General features: G+C 40.3%; 2 protein-coding genes across 2 annotated transcripts in view; both read right to left on the bottom strand.

Moving 5' to 3' along the window:
• The window catches only part of LOC140693524 (trafficking protein particle complex subunit 9-like), a 54,365-nt gene extending 39,137 nt beyond the window's left edge, over positions 1-15,228 (bottom strand). Inside the window, exon 1 of the mRNA XM_072957344.1 lies at positions 14,881-15,228. Coding sequence (XP_072813445.1) covers positions 14,881-14,957 — 77 coding nt within the window. The 5' untranslated portion in view covers positions 14,958-15,228. The remainder of the gene's footprint in view (positions 1-14,880) is intronic.
• The window catches only part of LOC140693509 (uncharacterized), a 311,246-nt gene that overhangs the window by 259,678 nt on the left and 28,671 nt on the right, over positions 1-22,897 (bottom strand). Inside the window, exons 7-8 of the mRNA XM_072957329.1 lie at positions 22,213-22,272; positions 21,558-21,678 (exon numbers count right to left, since the gene is read on the bottom strand). The gene's annotated coding sequence lies outside the window, so the exon portion shown is untranslated. The remainder of the gene's footprint in view (positions 1-21,557; positions 21,679-22,212; positions 22,273-22,897) is intronic.

Genomic DNA, 22,897 nt, shown 5'->3' with positions numbered 1-22,897 from the left:
AAATAAAATGTATTATGCATTAAAAACGCTTCCTCACAGGAGGGCTTTAATTATTAAATGCAGAAACGCATATAAAGCTCTTGGAAAAACAATTTGCACGTCCACACACAGTCACTGCTGTCACTGCCACTCAGAGGGTGGTGACAGCGCTGATGAGAGCTGCCTCCACTCGCTCCCCTGCAGAAAGGAGTGAAGGCCTGAGCTCTGACAGGCAGGGTGAGCGTGAACCTGAGTCATACACAGCCACGTTCCAGACTCTGCGTTACCCAACTTTCTTATACAAACTGCAACATGTAATGTAAACACGCTAGAGGGATGTATCTTACAACACAGGGAATACAGACAATGTTTTACAGTAACTATAAATGGAGCATCTATTGTACACCTGAAACTAATATCATATTTTAAATCAGCTATATTTTTATGAAAAATTAAAAAATATTTTTAAAATGCTATCACTTTAATATTCAATTCGGTTTTTAAGTTACTACTAAACAGCTCAGAATGTATAAAAGCATTTAATTGTGCTGTTTGCTTACATATTTATTTACATTCAGCCTCTTGCTAAAAGAGAATTTAAACAATTCTGTTAAACACAGCTTAACAACCATAACAACAAAAATGCAAAACGGAGAGTGAAGAGAAAATGGAGATTCAATACTTAAATGAAACCAGGGGGAGATAAACTCATAAAAATGGATTCCATGAAGTCAGGGCAAGTGTTAAAGGCCGACTACAAATTCAGCTGTAAGATTCTTGGCAGCTAAAGCAAAAAGAAATTGATGAAGGGGCGGGTGGTAGAGCATGTGCTTAGCGTGCACGGGGTCCTGGGTTCAAGCCCCAGGGCCTCCACTAACAGATAAATACATCTAATTACCTCCCCCCCAAAAGAACCCCAAAGAAAAGATAAAGAGAAATTTCTTTCCCAAAGAACCCTGATATTAAATTTGGGTTAAATACTTAAAAAAAGATAAAAAGAAAAATAAAAAATATAAGTGACACTGTGAAGGAAAACCCCAGCTGGGCTAACAAGCTAAGTCACAAATCTAAGTGTGATAAGTGTCGGTTTACTGATCTAAGTTTTGCTGAGCTACCTGGTAAACCTGAAGTTTACTGTCAGTTTAATGGGCTAATAAGCTAACACGTAAATCCAAGGACAACAATTGTCAGTAACGGGATCTGTTCCAAATTGATAAGCTTCAGTGTACTGATTCCTTGCTTTTTGTTGTTTGAGCCTTATTGGCTAATAGCCCCATACTTGTAATTAACCCTATAAAACCTCATGTGCACGTCTTGGAGGTGCTCAGAGCTTTGGAAATGAAGCCCCTCTGAGCGTGCCAGCGAAATAAATCTCAGTACTACAACCTTGTGAGTTATACTTGTTTCTTGGCTTGCCTGTTGTTTCTATAACAACACAAGCGATAATGCCCGTGAGATAAATCTGCGGAGGTTGCTGTCAGGTCCCCATGTCTCACGTAGGAAAATCTGAAACATTTTTCTTACCATTCAGGGTCATCATAAGCCCACCTCACACCTCCCACCTTTAAATGCAGGAGCACAGGTAGGGCCCGACCTTTGCTGTCTCTGTGTCATCACAGTGAGACAGGATGGAAGGGGGAAGAGCACAGCCATTCAAGGAAGGCCACAGCAATTAACATCAAAATGTTAAAGGATTCAAACCCCAATAGGCCTTGAGGCTCAGGATGAAGAGATTTAACTTCTAGCAGATCTTGAGCTTCAGTAAACATCCATTGTAATAGTAACTTGGTGAATAACATGCCCCAGGCAACATGGCAGTCCCAATGCTAGCCACAAAAGGTCAAAGGGTGGGAAATGGCCAACTCCCTGGGAATCCTAGCCCCTTGCCCTAAGGCTGGTCCTTCTACTTATTAGCATATGAAACCACCAAGCCCAAGAAAACAAGCAACACAGCGCCACCTCGCGGTCACCACTCTCTCTCCCTCTTTGGGGAAGGCCCACAATGTGTGGAGTGTGTACCTACTTCTAATATGAGCATCAAACCCCCACACCTCGTGAAGTTTCTCTTGCCTATCAATGTATCTCTCTGAATAAATCTACCTTTACTCAACACTGGCTTGCTCTTGAATTCTTTACTGCATGAAGTTAAGGAACAAAATCTGGTGGGGCACATCCCAGGGGCTCAATGAAAGCCTGGGACACAGCCCTTCTCATGCCCAACGTTTTTTATTCTTGTATCAACAGGACTGGGCTGTGAAGGGAGGTCTGAGGCCACAGCTAAGGGACAGAAGCAGCCTCCAGGGCTCCAATTGGTGGGCAGTCTCTCCCCCAGCATGGGTCTTGGGGTCTGCCCGGTTCTCTGTGTTTCTCTGTTGTGCTGACTCCCCAGACATACAGCGTACTCCTAGGTTTGTCCCCACAAAACCCTTCTCTCCAAAATACAAGCACATCATGTCACAATCCTCTTGTTCAACAAGGAAATGTTCAGCCCACTTTTTTTCCTCCCCAATAAAGTACCCAACTGTCCTCGCTCCCATCACACCACTATTTTCTTTGTGAGAACTCTGCACTCGCCACACCCCATCCTGAACACAGGTGCCTTACTGGCTGTGATTGAGATGTTTCTTTCTCACACAGCAAGCGTCCTTTCACTTTCCCCTTGTTACCTTAAAAAAGCATTTCCTGAGTCACTCACCCCTCTGATTCTGAACTAACAAAGTGCTGAGTTTGCAGTCACTATATGCATACATCCCAGTTTTGGCTAGGTTTCCATCACAAGATCTTCATTAAGGAGCTGCATCAAGAAGTTTAAAGAGGATATTCTTACATCTGAGTGGAGGAGCCTGCAAAAAGTTGAATGGCTTTGAAGAGAGAGTTAACCAGGGACAAAGAAGTTGCAGGTCCTAGTCAAAAGTGTCATGAGGCAAAATGTTCTCCCAAGGCTCAGTGTGGCTTATGAACACGGAGTCGGCGGGGAGGAGGTGACAGGCAGTGAGTAGGGTGAGTGATACGGGTTACGCTCCCCCAGCTGGGGAAGAAAAGGTTTTTTCCAGTTTTCCAAACAATTTCTTACTACCTTTTTCTATTATTGTCACATACTATTTCCAACGAATTAAGCATATCAATGTCAGTCATTTGGGCCACTTGGGAGAAGCTACACGATGCCATTCACAGGGCTGGGACATGACAGCCACACCAGTCTAGATTGAAAGAACAGTCGGGGTATTTGCAAGGTAATCACGGGCATGCAGCAAACTCCCCAGCTTCAATGACCTCATCTCAATGCTGGGGCCAAGAAAACTACCAAGCAAAGTGCGTGATGATTATGGCCAACATCTGTTTATTAGTTAAGTGCCCGAGACAACTGTCGCTTAATGGGGAATGAGTACGATCAACGAGGCCCTGTCTACCTGGCCACACGCGCCCTGCCTTCCTGCCTTGGTGCAGCAGCAGAACTTGTTTAGCTGAGATGAACACCCCCAGAGCAGCCCAGACGGAAAAGCTCCCAGCTCTGCATGGCGAGACATGTTCCTTTCCTTCTCAGAGCTGATCACAATTTGCTGTCGTCTGTTTTTATGTTTATCCCTTTTGTAACTGTCTCTCCTTCGGAGTTTTTGCTCAAGCAGCACAGGGCCAGATGTGTCTTGCGGCCTGCCGGATATTCTGGGCAGGGAAACAGCCGACTCCATATCTGGCTCTGGTGCTGAACAGAGAGGGCAGAAGGCCCAGGGGCCCATGCTGAACCGAGGCCTCTGCACCCAAAATTATGGTCTGATTTTGGGCAAATTATACAGTCTTTTTACCATGAGATTCCTCATCTGTCCATGAAAATAACTGTCCATGGCACATAGAATTACAAGGATTATAGGAAATCACCAAATTCATAACCTAGCCAAGGGGCTGCAAGTGCATCCTCAACAGACAAATGCTGCCTTTACGGCTCTGACACATGCTAAGCGGGGCGGCCCCACACAGTGAACACTGCTAAGTGCCAGTGGGTTAAGTGCTTCATGTGTGCTATAATACTCTTTAGATCTTACAACAATCCCATGGTGAAATGAATATTATGCTCATTTCACAGATTCACCAACAGGTTAAGAGATTTTGAATTCTATTCCAAGGCCCTATGGTGAAGAAATGGCAATTTAAACCGGAATCTGGGCCCAGGCCTTGGCTCCATCTCTCTCCAATCCACCTGACCACTTGCCTTTGAATTCCACCTCTCCAATACACAAGTTTCAGCCGGCCAGCTCTTAAATGCAATTTGTGCAGTTTGTCAATGTTGGTTAATTACCATAAACTGTTCTCAGAAACCACTACAGTAAAGAAAGGTGGACTTAAGGAATTCTGCATTGCGTTCTCCTGCAATGTGCAGGATCCCTTTCCTACACCTCCAAATCCAAGTGTATGCTTCCTCCCTGTTTATGTTTGCACACGGCTTATTAAAGCAGAAGGTACCTGCAGTAATTCCATCTCGGTTGCTTTCCAAGGTTGCAGATTATCCATAATCAGTCTGTGAACGAAAATACTACAATGTGAATGAGAATACTGCAACCATGACAGTAAACAAAGAATACTGAAACCAAGTCATTAAAGGCTGCCGCCACCCCCCAGCTAGGACAGGCCTGCAGCCCAGCTGCTACAGCAACTCACAATGGTGTCGTCTGAGCAGACTCAGAATAAGAAAGGACAGGCTACTGGCCCGAGATAGCTAGGTGCTTGTCTAAAAAATGAATTCAGTGAGTCCAAATATTTGCTTCCTCTCACACATACAAAAGTACTAAATTCTTGAACTTGAGATACCTGGCTTTCTTTAGATAACAAGCAATCTTTTATTGTTCCAACAACCTGGTCTTTGTTGTAAAGCTCCTATATATCCTAGCTCTGCCTCAACCTCTTGGGAGCAGTCCCTCAGAGAGTTCTGACAGGCTGTCATCCTGGCTCGAGTCCTCCCGCCAAATGAAACATAACTCTTAACTTTTAGGCTGCACATGTATTTCAGTCAACAGTTTTGGACACCATGAAGCACCACAGCAGATTTCTCTCCACCTGAACTCTCCAAGTAACCGGAGCCTTGGTACCAGCAGTGGCCCTTTGTGCCCATCCACCTCCTCGGGGAGTCCAGATGAATTTGGGTGAGTCTCTCTAGGTTCTCGGATCTCACATATTGGTTGATGATCCTAAGTTTTATCTGGCGGTGTATCCAGGTACGTGGCCCTCCAGTTGAAAGAAACTGAGGTGAATTACCCACCCAGTGGAGACATATTGAGTGGGGCCTGGTTGAAAGATAACAGGAAATATCCACCTTGAGGATATGTCCAAAGTGGGGCTGTTGGAAACATATGAGGAAAATACTCACCCAGTGGAGACATCCTGAGTGAGTCCAAGTTGAAAGACACTGGGTTCAGGACTGAGTGGTTAGGTAAGAGTCTGGTCTAATATTTTCCTCAATTTGGTAACCTCCATTGAATTTTTCAGGATAAAAGTAAAACTCTTATGAGGAAACTTTCAACTCCAAAATTTGGACCATCCTCCTGGCTGGTAACAGCTTTCTCGGGTGACAGAGAATCTTCCAGGAGTGGTAGACACAAAGACTTCATGACACAGAGTTGTCCCTGTGGGAAATCTTACTAGCAAATTTATTCTGAGAACCCGACCTTACAATGGGGAATAGAACTTTCAAAAAAAAAATAAAGAACAGAAAAGAAAAGAAAAAGAAATGACAGATTGCCAGTCTCCAACTATTACCCCAGCCAGGTTTATGTACATACAAAATTTACAACATTAATTGGGAATAAGAAAAAAAAAACTCACTCTGAAAATAACTAACCAGGCCTGATAAAAACAATTTTGGCATTCTGAACTTATAAAAACAAAATCCCCTTTAGGGGTAACTTGGATTTCTCTTCCTGTGTCCTTGAAATGTAAATGTTTTATCTTTCTCTGGGTGTTTTAAGTGTGTGTATGTATGTATATGTATGTTTAGTTTATTTTTTAAAGGAAACCTTGGACTCCACCATACAAAAGTTTCAAGTATTGTGTACATATGGTGGCCACGCAAATAAATTGGGATTCTAAGCAATTCTTTGATTGTACCAATTTTCAGATATTTTGCCTTCTTAAACTTTGCTGCATCAGCCTGGACCACAAAGGCTTTAAGCTTTTGGAGAGTAAACCTTTGAATTTTATTTAGGCAACACCCCGACTCTCATGTGGAAGGGCCTCTTCATCTTATTGGTTTAAAATCACTATATATATATTATATTTGTATGTAAATTGACGGCCATATGATGGATTTTTTAATTTGGAAAAACTTTTTAATTGGTGAAAGTTTAAAGAGATCTCATTATAAACAGTTGTTTTATGGTTTCTATTAAAATCAAGTTTAAATGTAGAAAAATATATCTAATGGTTAACCTAAGAACTTAGTTAAAAAAATAAAACTGGTTTGAAAAGCTACGTTTGTGTTTTCCTTTCTGATAAATGTTTCTAGATATGCTAATAAAAACTTAGAATAATTAATGTTAATTAGGTTGAATAACTGGAAAAATGATTGTAAAATTGTCGAAAAAAAAAATAAGTGGCTTATCCCAAAAGGATAAATATTTTTATATGGTTATTTTGAATCAAATAAATAAAATGGACATTTTTGGATTTACATACAGGGTTTTGATACTACACAACGTAAAGTTAAAAAAAAAAGGGCCAAAGAGTTCACCTACTCCCCCCCAAGATTAAAGTTCAAACAAGCCCATTTTACTTACCACAGTTTGAAATATATGTATATATAGACTGAAATACTTGATCAATAATTGGGATAACAGACCAATTAATGAAATTAAAAACTGAGAAGTGCCTAAGCTCTTTGGCTGAATCTTGGGCATCCTAGAGACTTCTATAAAATTATATACAATGCACACACACACAAAAAAAGGTTTCTGGCACTCCTTCTAGAAATAAGAATTATTGATTAAACTTAATAAATATAAAAATTAAAGGTATAAGATTTAATAAAATTGAGATAAAAGTTTGTGAAATTGGTATATTTAAGTGGTCTTTATACAAAACTTTTGCTTGTGTTGTGGGATACATATGTTTAAGAGGAAAAACACTTCCCCTTCTTGGTATTATAAGGCTAGGCACATATCTGTCCCTCTGAAAATATTAATTGAACAAATTAAAATAAACCAATATAGTTACATAAGCCGTCCAATATAATGTAAAACTAAAAACTAATTTGAGTGGCTAATAAAAAAATACAGGTTTACCCTGGGTTTAACTTATAACACAAGGAAAAGAGATCTTACTAAATGCCTTATGCAAGTTTTGGAAGACATATTTAAGTAAGCCTTAAAGTTTTAAAACATGGAATTCTTTGTTTACAGCTCTTCTCACTGATACAAATATGCCATTTAAGGAGATAAAATACGGCCTGGGTGAGAGAGCAGTTCTCTGGGGACCTGGAAGACAGTGTCTTTGTCTTGCACATCAGAAATATAAATACAACAAACAGTGACCTAGGACTGAGTCTAATTAGCTCAACGAAATAAACCTTAAGGCCAAGAAATTTTTGGCATATTAGAACTCAGAACTCTGAAGGGTCCTTCAGACATTGTGAAGAAATTTTAACTGTCTGTTTCATAAATAGTAAGCCTTAATGATTTGAGCAAGCAAATTCAGCTTACTCCAACTATTATTATACCTATCTTATAAGTAAGTTTTAAAGTGAAGCTATGAGATCTCTAGCTTTTTTCTGATTATAAGCCTGTGTACACATTATAGAAGTGAGATATTTCTACTGCTAAAGAAAAAAAATTCAAAGTCATAGAGCTCTGCTTAATTGACGTAAAAATATAAGAGCTTAAACATTAAGTATTTTTAAAATAACAACTGAACAAATTGACTTTCAGCGTCATGTGAAATGGAAAATATTCAATATTAAGATAATATTTGATATTGTTTAGTTTAAGTATGTTCTAATTAATATAGACATCTTTAAAGTCATCAATATTATGTATAATACCTTTACTGTACCTAGGTTTAATGAAAGTCAAATAAGATCCTGTTATATCTGTTGCAGATTTGTCAAAAAAAAATAAAAGTAATGTGCTGTGGTAAAATTTTAATTAAATTAAATGCAAATGAGATGAGAGCTTTGGGTAAATATTTAAAATATATTTTTAAAATGTATGTTTAAGATAATCTCTAAGTGTTTGGTATCTTTAAATTCTAGTGTTGTGCTAAATTAAGTTAAATGACAAGATTTTATTAAATAGCTATGCCATTTTCAGATAAAATAACATTGAAATACGAATTACTTAACATTTAACTTCCTCTTACAGTGAAACTAAAGGTATATAGAAATATTAATAAATGGTTGGTGCCACACTGAAATAGTCTCTATTAGTAAGGGAATGATCTCAGTATCCTAGGAAAGTAATATAAATGCGTAAAGGAAGATATAAGAATGGAATTGTATTTTGTTAATGAAAAATAGTGACTTTCTCCTGAACCTGGTTACTTCTGAATAGAAGAAAAATAAGGGACACACTAATATAAGTATAGAAAGCTGTGGAAGGCTTGTGGAAAAGGAACCCTGAGGGAAGAGTTTTGTACATGGTCAGAATTGGCTAAGTTTAGAAACAAATTGGGCAACGTAAATGAATCTTAGAAGTAAGCTGGTACAAGATTAGAATTGTTTTTCTCTCTGTTAAGAGGAAAAAATTTTCTTAAAATGTTAATCCTCCTTCAGTAACAGATTGTAAAACTTCTTATACCACTTAGCTGATCTGTTCTGCCTTTACTTTTGATGTATTTTCTTGTTAATGAATTAGTACTACTTTACAGTGATCTATATGTTTATCTGATCAAGTGTTCTGAAATCTTTCAAAAAGCTCCCCAAATATAAAATTCTAATTAATTAAATAAAAATTAATTTAATTAATTAAAATTCTTTTAATCTCCAGTTAAGTTTGGGATGCTACAGAAGGCCCCTGAAACATCCCAAAGAGAGATTTTTAACTATAAAGTTTCATTTGGCATTTTAAATAACATGGAATTGTCAAATGAATCATAAAACTTCTAAGGTTATATTGAATGAGACAATATTATTAATATAGATATTGTAGAAATTATATGGACTCCCTAAAATTCTGGTATATCTGAAATGTTACCAGTGATAATTATGGGTATAGTGAACAGGTTTCTTTATTGATTATAGTGTAACGGTGTTTAACCATGCTTTTAAATTTTTGTCATTTATAGACAGTTAATTGTTTTCTTCTGATGGTTTTGCAAAATGCTTTCTCTTCAAGGAGATTTACTGATTCCTAATAAATTTCACACTATAGCACTGAACTAAACTGGGTAAGACATTTTAAAGTTCTAATGAAAACTCTCATTAAAAGAATTAGTTACAAGGGACTGATTAACCTGCTGAATATGGTTATAATTTTTGATATTGTTTGAAATACTACTGGCTTTTAACCTGTTTCCCAGACGTAAAGAATCTCTTCTCCTTAAGCTAGTTATGGTTCACAGCAATTTGATAAATTATACCTATGTAATCACACTTGGAACACTTATCTTTTCTCTCTATCTGATCCCTCAAGAGACTAAAAACACTTAGGTTCCCAGTGGCTCTATCAAACAAATTAGGGAGATCATCTCCTAACAGATATAAGAGTATAAAGATATTTTAAGGATTTTAAAGAGAAAAGAATTTACCTTAATCTGTAAGGCAGAAACCCATGAAAAGCCTTGACGTGTCTTTCTTGGCCTTAGCAAACCTTAACATTCTACCCTGAGACTCCGTATTAAAACTTCCAACACAGCCAATTTAAAAAAGCCTATATGATCAAATAATCAGACTTAACTTGTAAAAAATTAATCTTGATTTGGCTATATTTGAGAAAACTGAGGGTAACTTAAGAGAGAAAATAAATTATATTTTAGTGGATATTAAATTCTAGTTTTGTTAATTGAGGTCCATATTTACTAAGACACTTCCCAGATTATTCCTTGCTGTTATGTCACATTACTGTACGGTTTAATTGAATTATGAAAAAGATACTCTAGGTTTGTTTCTGAAGCTCAGAAATCTATCCTTGGGTAAAGTTCCAATGCCCCATGACCTGCAGCCAGGGGATTATACATACTGCAACAGGCATGACTTAAATAACTGTCTCCAACCTGAATGGAAGGACCCTTTTTCAGGTACTCTTTACCAGACCATACACACCAAAGCTGAAGGAAACGGAGTCTCGGATTCATTTCCTATCTGAAACATCCCCTGCAGTGCACTGGCCTATCGAGTGCTGCTCACCTTAAAACAATGCCCAAATGGAGAAAAAGCTACCAGACCAGGATGAGAAGAAGACGACATCTGAGCTAGACAGCTGACCCAAGACACCGGACCAGGACTGTATACCAATTACTTTGATAATTTCTCCAACCTTTGATTATGATCTACTCCACTTGTTAAGTTTATGATAAATTACCTATGTCTAGTACTTCTGTGTTACCTTGGTGGGTTTCCCTACTCCAAGGCTCTAATTAGATAGCCCTCAGAAACGTTATTCTAAAAAGAAATTATAGTTCTGTTTAGGCCACTGTTGATCTTACAAGGTGGGAGATTTCAACTGGCCAATTAATACCTGCTCTGACCCTGACCATAAATATGAACTTTCTCATAGGATCAAACTCAGAAACACAAGCAAAATTTTAACCCAAAAATACAACTTCTCGACTATTAAATTCTTACTCGTGACTTTATTAACGTTACTAGCTGTATTACTTATATCCTGTCTATTTTATAAAATTGTTGTCTGTTACATTTCCCAATGTGTAACTAGGCCCACAAGATTGATGATGGCTAAACATCTTGAAGAAACAGATAAAATTTATAACCCTGAATAAAATAAATATAATAGTGTGATTCTATTTATGGGAATTAGCAAAGATGGGTAAACACTTTCTGTATCATAATAGACTAGTAAGACAGGTGATCCAGAGAACTTTTAGTATCAACAGGGCCTGACAAAAAAAAGACTTACACCTTGAATGGCAACTTAGAAGATTCTTCACCTGAACTAGGAATGAGCCATCCTAGCACTGTGGGACAAAATTGGTCATGAAATTTCTCTCAAAATATTGGTCAAATTTAGGACCAAGTGGGAGCACTGTGAATGAAAATACTACAATGTGCATGAAAATACTGCAACCATGACAGTAAACAAAGAATGCTGAATCCGAGTCATCAGCGGCTGCTGCCAACCCCCAGCGAGTACATGCCTACAGCCCGGCCTCTCAGCCACTCACAGTGGTGCCCTCTGAGCAGACTCAGAGTAAGAAAGGACAGGATACTGGCCCTAGATAGCCAGGGGCTTGCCAAAGGAATGAATTCAATGACTCAAATGTTTGCTTCTCACCATACATAGAAAAGCAGTAAATACTTTAACTTGAGATATCTGGTTTTCTTTAGATAACAAGCAATATTTTATTGTTCCAATTACCTGGTCTTTGTTGTAAGCTTCTATATATCCTAGCTCCTCCCCTACCTCTTGGGAGCAGTCCCTCAGAGTGATCTGAGAGGCTGTCATCCCGGCTCGAGTCCTCCAGCCAAATAAAACAAAGCCCTTAACATATAGGCTGAACGATTATTTCAATGACGTTCCAGAATAGACACAACTCATCAATTCTGTAATGGAACACACTGAATCAGGAACCAAAGCGTGTTTTAGTCCAGAAAATCTCCGGGTTCCTATTTCTTCCTGTCATTATACAATCCCTCTAGAACTCATTAATTTGCTGTCTGCTCCTCTGGCAACAAAACTCGTAGAAGACTCAACTCAGCAGAGCACCCTGCTGGGGAGAACACCCCGCAGAAGCACTGCAGGCTGCCTGCCCTCCTGCATGCTCTGCTGACCCTTGGTGTCCTCCGTGGAGACCAGGCCAACAGAGCTGTTCCTAACAGCTACAAATTCGCACACGTTAAATAAATCATTTTATTTTATATGATATTTTACGTATATACACATCTCTGAAAACAACTTTGCAGAAGCTCAAATCTTCAACATCAATCCCCAAAGGCAAATCCGGTCCCCAAGGGGAAACAAGACTTAAGACGACGCTAAGGCCTCCAAAGTCCTCTCAAGGACCATCAACCAAACTGCCTGCAGGTCTGCAGCTGCAGGCTGTTACATGTCTGCTTTTAAAGCAACCCCTTCCTTCCCTCGGGTATTACAGTGTCCCTCTATGCCCTCCCGTCTCAGGGTAAAAGCAGCCGTTACAGAACCTTGCAGGGAAGCACTGACAGGAGTCGACAAAGAGGATCAGAGCTAAGCTAATACTTCTGATGACACGACCTTGTCACTGTGTCACTTTACAGATGAAGATATATATAGAGAGAGGTGGGGTGATATTGCTTAAAGTCACACAGCTAATAAGTGGCAAAGTCTATAACTCTGCTCTTCCCTTCGGCGTGACGCCCCAGCTGGGACGCCCACAGGGTTGTCTCATGCCTGCCTGAACAATCCTCTCCTGTCACTCATAACCCACCACAGGGTCTGACCCTAGCCTGCCTTTTCAGCATCTATTCCCTCCAGTCTCTCAGGAACAAGGCCGTTTGGGCCACTGTATGACTTCCGGCTCCCGGAAACATCAGTGCTCATGCTGGTCTTGCCTGTGCATCCGGCCCGCTGCTCAGAGGCTCTTCCTCCCCTGCAGGAGGACGTTTCCAGTCTCTGCAGGAACACCTCCTCAGGGGAGCCCTCTTCTCGCTCTCAGCACGGCAGGGCCACATCCCGAGCTGCCCCATTAGGACAGTGTGCGCCCAGGTCTGTTAATCAGACCAGCAGCATCAGAGCTAGGGATTATGCCCGGGCTACCCTGCAAAACTACTGCCCGCCACACAGCCCCCAGCCAGCAGGTCACCTGGAAGTCACAGCAAGTGCCCCACCCAATCCAGAAGCCTCTTCATTTGCCAGCATCGCTGATGACTGGTTTCCAAACTTTGGTCAGTTTCGCACAAAACAGCACCTTCAACTGTGAAGCAGAGGGTTTCGCTTCTGCTCCCCATCCTTACTGGTAATGTCAAGGAAAACAAAGAGGCCTTTTCTCAACACTTTTATAATGACACCCTCCCACCCACAATATTCATATGCTCAAGAGCTTTGGATCCACGTGATTTTCTTTCCCTTATGATAAGCGGCTCAAAACACTGCGGGATTCCTTCTATTTAGAGGGTATTTGTACTCAGTTTATCGGCTTTAATCTGTTTTTGTCTCTCTTCAATATCCCTAGCAGTTGCCACCTCTTACTCCCTTCAGCAGCCTCCCTCCCAACATCTACTCTAGGAAATCAGCTGTGATGAGGGGCCCTGGGGCAGTCACAGACGATGCAACTAAGGCAAAGAGAGGGTCCATAATTTGCCCGAGAAGATCAGCTTCAACCACCAACAATGTGTGTCACGTCCCTGTGTTTAACTCTTATGCTAAGCAAGATAACTTTTTGTAGATTATGGTTATAAACAGATGAGGTATAAAAATACATACAAGGACACACATATACTCTAAGATGCTCACTAACTCCACTATTTTGTTTCTACTTATTTCTATTAAAAAATATTAAGAACCTCTGCAGTCAGTATAGCAAAATGTTACTGGGCTTTAAATCCAGAATATAGAGGTGTTAAATGTGTCATTACTCATACTTATTTGTATGTTCACAATACAAAATTATTTGAAAGTCCCTCTCACCTCCCCCTACTCACTACTGGCTCTCACCTGAGCTCCCAGACCACACATCTAACAACCTTTCACTTTACCCACAGCTGAACTCATCAGTTTTCCGCAGAACTCCCTCTGCAGCTTTCCCTCCTCAGAGCACAGAAGGACCATCATTTACCTCATTAATCCACCCAGAAACCTGGGCCTTACTCCATCCTGCATTCACAGCCAGCCTTCATCCTTTCCTTTTTACCATCTAAACATGCCTTCAATATGTTCGCTTTTAAACACTGACCGTCCCACCGCTCAAGTGGAAGCCACCAACACTGCCCACCTGGACTCACGAGTCTCCTAAGTGGCCCCACAGCCGCTCTCCCCTACTTGAGACAAATGGGACTGTGCCACTCCCGCGCTTTTTGGACTCTTTTAAGACCCACTCTTCTTAGAAGAAACTCCAAGTTCTTCACCAGGTGAAAGTCTTTGCCATGAAATTGTCACCTCAGGGAGGGCAGGACCCGCCCTCTCCCCTCGGCCCCGCCCTCTGGCAGAGCATCAGCTTGGGAGGACCTGCTGAGCTACACCAACCTGTATTCTAAACCTGGTCTGAGTTCTTAGCAAACTGCTTCACTTATCCATACAATTCCAAGGTAAATTAGAAAGATTTTAGATGTTGAGCTAGACTATTGATTTTGGGATTTTGCACTAGCAACCTGCAAGGACATGTTCTAAAGATTCTGTCTTCTTAAAACCACACCCAGGTTAAAGGAGTATTTGTGGAATGTCTTCGGAGGAAAAGGGACTGTACTTTTACAGGCTTTATGTTTTATAACATGAACAACCCGGACAGGGTCACAAATGGAACCGCCTCACAAGTGACAGAAGACAGGTGAGAGGCACAAAGCAACAGGTTGCAAAGATGGTAAGAGTAAACATGATTCTCCAACCCCCCCAAAAAATTTTTGAAACAACCAAAAATTCTGAATTTTAAAAGTAAAAGAGTATCATATAGAGAAATGAAATAAATAATGCTCTTCATCAGGGTTTCAAGATCTCACTCCAGAGTTTTTAGCAGGCCATACTGAATCCTAGCACAGAAAAATCAAATGGACTTGTAGTGAGAAAGTTCCAGGAAAACTGCAGTAATTCCTCCACTTGTGTAAGGACATACACTCACCTGCTGAAGGTGAATGTAAACCGCATTCTGGATAAATTCGAAAGCTTCCAGGCTCCGCTTCTGGATGCCAAGGACATGGACAGCTTGGAAGCATGCTTCTAACTCAGTCATCGGCATTTTTACACTGCAGGGGAAACGGAGGCACCCAGTCAAGAGCAGAGATGTTCCTGTCGTGTCTCACAGGCCGTGCCTCGGGGATTCAGTGCCCTGCAGCAGCCCGGCCCCAGGCAAGGACCAGCAGCGTTTTCCACCCAAGCAGGAGGGGCACTGTGCTTGAGAAAGCCCATCTCCGATGGGGGCAAGAGGGGCTGGTGGGGTTCAGTGAACCTATAAATGCCCACAGAAATATGCCTGCATTCATTCAAGTGATGCAAACAACTGTAGCAGGCTATTTAACAAAATTTCAATTGTCAGTGGAAATTTTGCCATTCCTTTCCGCTTGTCCCCTGCACTCTGAGACAGGCTTAGGCTCTCTTACACCTGCAGCTCTGTGCAATAGTTGTGAAGTCATTTTACTTTACAGATACCACGGTTCTGCCCAGGGTGATATCCAGCCCAGAGAGGTGGCCCAGGCCAATTTAAAGCTATGTGGCTTGCGTGCAGGGACAATTACAGGAGCTGGTTCCGGAGCCAGGCCCCTCCCCACCTCTTCTCCCCTCTCTCCCGAGGCCCCGCTGCCAAGCACTCAGGCTCCGTGATCTTAAGTCCTACTCTTCTACTCTACTCCAAACCCTTTTCCTTTTCTTTTTTTTCCCTAATTATTCCCAGCTGGAGTGATTTTTCAATCTCAATATCTGAAAAAATTCCTGAAGCCGAAAAAGAGGTCTCCAGAGGTCAATGCCCATATGCTGGTTCCTGAAGAGAGCCCCTGGCTACGGAGACCCTCACCAACACTCACGGGGCATCAGAGATGTTGCAGGGTCGGCCACCCCCTACAAGAGTTTGCTGTCACCCCAATGCCTGCACAGCATCCCTGCTCACAAAATATAGTTGGTACACTTATCGGTTATTAAGAAGCAAAAATACAAAATTGCTCGTATTTCTTACTAATATTATCTATGAAGCTGGAAACGGAATTGTAATAAAATGTAACAGTTTTTACCCTATGTTAAATCTGTTCCTTTGAGTTTAAACCTGTGCCCTGTTTCCTAGGCTCAGACATGGTAGCTCTGCACCATTTGAAAAAGAAAGTTGCCTTTAGCCTGAAATCTGCAGGAAAGCCTATTCTCCTGGCCCTGATCTTTAAAAATGTTAGCTCATCTGCACTTCTGTAGAGATGGCAAGTTGCATAATAGAGAATAGCCTTTGTTTTTTTGGAGGTTTTACAGGGGTACCATGATTTGATCCACATGGACAGCTGCAAGAACAGCGGATTCAAAGGAAAAACAATTCATAAAGCAAGAAGTATGCAACAACCAACCACAACCCCCCCCCCCTTTTAGTATAAAAGGAGACTGAATTCTTACTTGGGGAAGATAGTTCTCCAGGACATCAGTCTGCCGTCTTCTGGGTCTGCCAGCATTGCAAGTGAAGTCACTATTCCTTGCTCCAACACCTCATCTCCCAGTTTATTGGCCTGTCATGCGGCGAGCAGAAAGAGTTTGGACTCGGTAACAAAATGACTGCATTGGAGGTAGTATGTCTCCAATGTTTCCTGGTTTCCAATATGTAACATGCACATCATTTATGATCTAGTGCAAATAATTCATCAAAGACAACCACAAAAAGAAACTATACTCACCTAGCTATCAACACTGAAGTCACAACCTGTCAATTTTATATGATGTTGAACAACACAATGGAAAAACCTAACATAGGGAGTTGATTCCACGGAAATAAAATTATTTCTACTCCTTCAATACTTTTTCTTTTCTTTTCTATTTTATTTTGTTTTGCTTATTGAAAGGAAAATAAAAGTCAAGTCATTTTATTTCACGTATTTTTGTTATAGTTACATTCTTTAAATACTACAAAGAGATTTAAACTGCAAAAAAAATTGTTCATATATTAGTATAAAGATATATACACAATCAATGGGGATTAGGAAAGGAATGGACATTTACTAAAAATCCACTGCAATCTTGTCTTTTACAAGCATATCCTGGAATATAAGCTGTATGATCCAGGGGGCCCCATCCCCATTCTCACTGTTGAGTCCCTTAGCAATCAACTACTAAGGCACCAGCATAGAACCATGTGATCAGTATTTTAGGAATAAATTAGGGAATTAGCACATTCAATTCTAAAACAAAAACCCTAAAATAAATACTGAACTTATTTACAGATAAAGAAAATTGGAACCAAAAAAGTAGTTATTTCCCCAAGGTCACAAAGCTAATAACTGGTAAAGACAAGATTTGAACTCATCTGCCTGATTCTAAAAACTAAGGTGGAAATCCCATTCGACTGGGGAGGGTCCAGCAGCGGAGCCTATCACCCTATCTTTGTTCAGATCTAGCCTTAGACAGCCTGAGACAGCACCCCATTCCTATGGAACTTGAGGGCAAATGATAACAATAAGGATTTTATATCCAGTAGTTTGTTAGGTCTCATTTATATAAAGTGTCAGCAGGTCAGCAGAAAAACTCTGGAAAATATGAGTGGGTCCAGAGCTTTCTGCTGATTAGTAACTCAGTCTCTCAGGACATAGTGACCTTCCCATGAGAGGCCTCATGGACATAAACTAAAGGCAGCTGAGCAATGAAAACTAACAAGAACCTGGAACTCAAGCAAGAAGTTTCCCTGCCATCCCCCACCCAGTTGCCTCTTCACCCGCATGGACACGATGGCAGGAGACCCAGATTCTTGTCCAAGTTACATCATCAAGGATTCTCATCCATAATAATGTATGACTCTATGCCACCTTATGTCCATTAAAACTCAAATATGATAACACCAATATCTCAGCAGAATATCTATGTCTCCACTTCCTGTCTTCTAATAGGAGAATATTTTTATGGACAAAAAGCAGAAATCCAATTTAAAAAACCATGCACGAAGCCAGGTGAAATTCTGCTTAAGAGACTGCTCTCACGCTGAGTAAATGAAAACTCAGAAAAAGTGGCCCTTCTCCCTCAGTAAATGGGAGGTAGCCTGATGTGTGTGTGTGTGTGTGTGCACGTGTGTGTGTGTGTAAATCAAATACAATGAATTCTGGGATGTGTACAGTTTTTTTAAGTCACTGTCATTTCATGGGAATGAGCCAACATTTAAATAATTTGAATCTAGTGTTCTGAGAGAGTCTCGGGCTCTTGGTGGAGGAGGTGAAAGGGGAGAGTGAAGGAGGAAAGAGGTACATGAAGCAAAGAAGTAAGAATACTGCCAGGGAAAGGCAAGACGTTAGTTTTGTTCTTCCTTGCACCACATACAAATTAGGGACTCGCTTTCTGCTGATGACTTATCGAGCACTGAGTTGCAGGAGAAGAGGGGACAGCTCATTGCTCACTGAGCTTGTGACTGTACGTGGCATCTTATAGACACAAATCATTTACCCTGATCAAACACTCTAGCAGCAGGCTGTAATTCTTCTGTTTTGAGAGACAACAAAGCAGGAGTTCAAACAGGATGCATAACTTGACAAAAGTCAGAGGTCCAGTAAACTAAAGAGGATTAATTCAAACTCAGATCTGAATGCAGAGTCTTATCTTCCCACTCCCAGGACTGGAAAATCCTTAACACAGGCTCCCCAGCTCCCCTGCATTGTTCCTGGCACCAAGCATTTGCCATGGCAATGGTCACCATTTCTCACAGACACAGCGCTCTGTGCAGCAAATGACCTTGATCAGACCTTGATCATCTACCTGCCACGCCCACCAGGCTTCACCATACAGGCAGGAAAGCTGGCTTTCAAGTGCATACAAAGCCATTCCTTGTCTAACCTGGGCTCTTCTGTGGTTTCTCCAGCCTAAAGGCAGCCATGAAACTGCTCACAGTTTGTACATGAGCCACACTACCTCTCTCCATCTGTCTCCCCACCTATACTACTTAGCTATGAACATTTTGAGAATCTTCGACACAAATTTTTAAAAACAAAAAAGAAAGGATTCTGGAACAACTACTTAATACTTACAATTTTAAATGACAAATTACAAAGTGAGTATTTACAAACCGAATCTTCCTTTCTAAATTTCAGTTTTAAGCGTTTAAAAATATAATAGCAAAAAATTTTCACTTACAAAATTGACAAAAACATAAACAATAATCTGGAATAAGTTAAAAAATAATGCCCATGTTCTAAATGGAGAAACTTCAGGGCTGTACTGAGGGGTAAAGTAAGAGGTGAGAATGTAGAGACATCAACAAATTGCATGGAGGAAAGCAGTTTTGTAAAGATGTAAGTTCTCATCAGAATAATTCAAAACTTACTGAAAACTCCCATGACAACTCCAATCTGATTTTTTTTTAACTTGAACAAAATATTTTGGAATTCTTCAGGAATAATAAAATCATAATACTAGACAAGAAAATTTGGGATGGAAGAAAAGAATGAAAAAAAATTCAGACTGCCAATTATTAAATAAATTTTTACAATATGTAAGTTATGGTGCTGGAGTAAGAAAGGCAGATTGACAGAAGGGAACCATGAGCTCAAAAAGAGACTCTAGTGTACATAAGTATTTTGTAAAGGTGGGATTTCAAATCAAAGAGAAAAGTATGACTTCAGTAATTGTCCTGAGACAATCAGACAATCACCTAGAAAGAATAAATACTATTCCTCTCATAAGGACCACAAGATAATTTACAGACAGTGATGTAAATATAAAAAAGTACTAATAACAGCAAATACAACACTTTGTTCTTATTAACTCAACTTACCCTTACATTAACAAGTACTATTATCATCTCCATCTTAGAGATTTAAAAAAACCTACAGAGGAGATTTATTCCAGTATAAGAAATTATTTTTAAGAATAATTTCAAAGATAAAACACATAAGGAATACATTTATTATCATAAGAATATTTTGAGACACTACCAAAATTAAAATCCTCCTAAACAAAATGAAAGGCAAGAAATGACAAGAAAAAGCTCTGTGATACATGTTGTTGAAGACAAGAAGTTAATGTTCATAACATACAAAGAGCTGTCACAAACCAACAAGAAGCTCCCCCACTTAAATGTGTGCAAAGGATAAAAGGAATCATTCATTTTAAAAAAGTCAAATGGCTAATGAGTGAAAAATGCTCAATACCTCACTGGTCATCAAATGCAAACTAAAACAATGAAAAAGCACTTTTGCTCATCATATTGGCAAATATTTTTAAAAGATATTCTATCTAGTGTCCATCTGTGGGAGAAGAAACCATGAGCGACATTTTCAGAGGACGACATGTCAATGGATATGTAAACTCTGAAAAACGTACGTACACACTGACTCAACACCACTTCTACGAATCGTTTCCTCTAGGAAAAAACAAATTTAGTCCAAAAAGATGTACCCATCAGGGCATTTACACAGCACTGTTTACAATGGTGGGAAGAAAAACTGAAGTGAAATCATATCCAGCAATAGAGAATTGGTTACATAAGTAATTGTGCATCTTTTCATTCCCCTATGGAAGGAATTTCTAGAGTTACTTGAATGGAGTCTGTGATGAATGTAAATGTCACATCCAGGGACTAAATTTCCAGAAGCCTTAACTAAAGGAATACTCATAAAAGATCACAGGAATGTCTGTACAAGAAGGATGCCAGTCAAATATCCTTTCTGACAGTGGAAAATGGAGAAAACTTAACTGTCCACCATCAAGACAATGATGCGTTAAATCACGACGAGCTGCGAGCAATGAGGGAGCCGGCATTTCGCCGTGGTCCAGGGCCTTGTCCACAGCATTCTCTCACCAAAGGTGTGCGTGGGAAAGAGACCACACCCGCAAATCAGGAGACCCCTCCACTCTATCTGAAAGGACCGGGTGAGTCTGGAGTGGGAGGACGTCTATGATATACACCTGAGTGATTAAAGCGAGCTGCAGAAAAACATATAGTATGGTCTCATTTTTAAATAAAGCATATATACACACACGTATACATGGAATTCTCATATGTGTGTATATATGTATGTCATAGGCATAAAGGTCATGAAACATATATATCAAATTTTCAACAGTTTTTACTCTTCGGAAATAAGGGGAAGGGAGGTAGGGCCTTCCTCTACCACCACAGTTCTCTTTTCAGTATTTCAGTTAAGTATACTTGGAATTTAAAAGTTTATTTAAGTCCGAAGTAAAATGGACAATGCCTCCACAAGACAGAATGCTATACTGGTCATCAAAAATCATGCCAGAGGAGATAGAATATTGTAGAAAAACATATAAAAAGCCGAATGGAAAATGGAGGTGTCCACACAGTAAACAGTCACAGAGTGCTCTCTGGTTTTTTATGACAGAGGTGATCCACACTGATGAAAATATACGTTAACGTGTTAATTATTATCTTTGAATAGCGGGACAAGGATAGCCTCTTTTGCCCCCTTTTTCAGAGTTATTATTTTAAATGCACATTCTTTTTCATCTGAAAAAAAGCATTTTTAGGTGTGTAGTACTATGCATTGGAGAACAATACAAGAATACTTAGAGAAACAAGTAACTAGGAGACAAAGCAGCAGCATCACACAATGTAGGACGGGCGATCCTGATTAACACCACGCAGTTACATAAGGACCCACAAAGTGAGAGCACCTGCTGTAACAGGGCGTGGCCCCCTTCTATTTGTCAGCAGTGTCTTCAGGGCTGAGGCAGTTCTGAGCACGGCCAGTGTCAGTGCTGGTGTCTTGATTGATGCTACTGGGGGTGAGGGCACCTGCAAGCCGAGAGGAAGAACAGAAATCATCCTCAGCCTTTTCTGTCTTGTTTCTTTGTTACTTTAAAAGAGAGCCATATATAAGATAAACCGTGTATCTCCCCAAATGAAATTTCAGTAATGAAACCGTTTTTAAAGACTTCACAGCTTATATTCTGCCTATAACTGTCTTTTCAACAAAGATCATATTTATTAAATGTTAATTAACTCAGTTAATTAACTCCCTGTTGAAACATTCTAGTAAAGAACATGAAATGCAGTATGTAAAAGAACAACACCTGCAGTGACTAGCTCAGCTGTCTTGATGGCAGTGCAGTCAGCCCCCACCATCCCGTGGCCCTGAGCTCCTGATGCTGGTAAGAGATTACGCTGCCGCCTCAGATGGAGAGAAACGGTGAAAGCATTTCTTGAACCCTACAGCACTGATAAAACATAACTGACAAATCCCAGGCCCCTTTGAGGCTCTCATTTTCTGTTTCTGGCCAACCCCCATCAATGAGCAGAACCACCCAATCCCCGAGCCATGGGACTCACGTGGGAAGCAGTTTTGGAGAAATTTCCAGGTATAGAATGTAACCAACTATACATAGAACTCTGAAAAAAGAAAAGATGCCATACTCTGATTTTGGAAGACACTCAAAATATTCTCCTAAACCTTAGTAGCTGGAAAGGCTGGGCTTCTCCTAAGTCACTTATTTATTTCACAGCCAGTAAGCATCTCCCTCAAATCCTGCTTCCCTGTGTCTGCTGGGAGCTTGAAGCACACTGCTGCTGTCGATCTTATAAGTCACATGGCAGAGGCATGTGTCTCACGCCTGCAACCCTCACACAGGCTCGCCTCCTAGCCTCACTGTCTGAACTGGGCCCCATTTTCTCACCTGTTTATTTGGTATCTGTTCTTCTGTAAGCTACCTGAAATGCGTTTTGGAACATGTCAGAAGAAGCAGTGGGTTGAGAAATGGACAGATTGAGAGGTGAGAGATGGGCAGACAGAGAGAGAGACTCCAAGAAAAGGGGAACAAATAAAATTTCCTATGCAAAACCCTCTTCTAATCAGGGAAGGAAACCACCACGGAAAAGTGTGAAGAGGCAGGTAGCTTAGGACTGTTTCCTGGATTCCATGAAAAGTAACACCAAGAGATGAGAGGGTAGAACTTTAATAGTAAAAGAAAAAAAGCACGCATGCTTGAAAAATATATCTACAATATGTACTTTCTAA

This window comes from Vicugna pacos, unplaced genomic scaffold (assembly GCF_048564905.1).
Source record: "Vicugna pacos unplaced genomic scaffold, VicPac4 scaffold_19, whole genome shotgun sequence".
In the NCBI taxonomy this organism is placed as follows: domain Eukaryota; kingdom Metazoa; phylum Chordata; class Mammalia; order Artiodactyla; family Camelidae; genus Vicugna; species Vicugna pacos.
The sequence above is the reverse complement of the archived record's forward strand: the minus strand, read 5'-3'. Positions and strand labels throughout refer to the sequence as shown.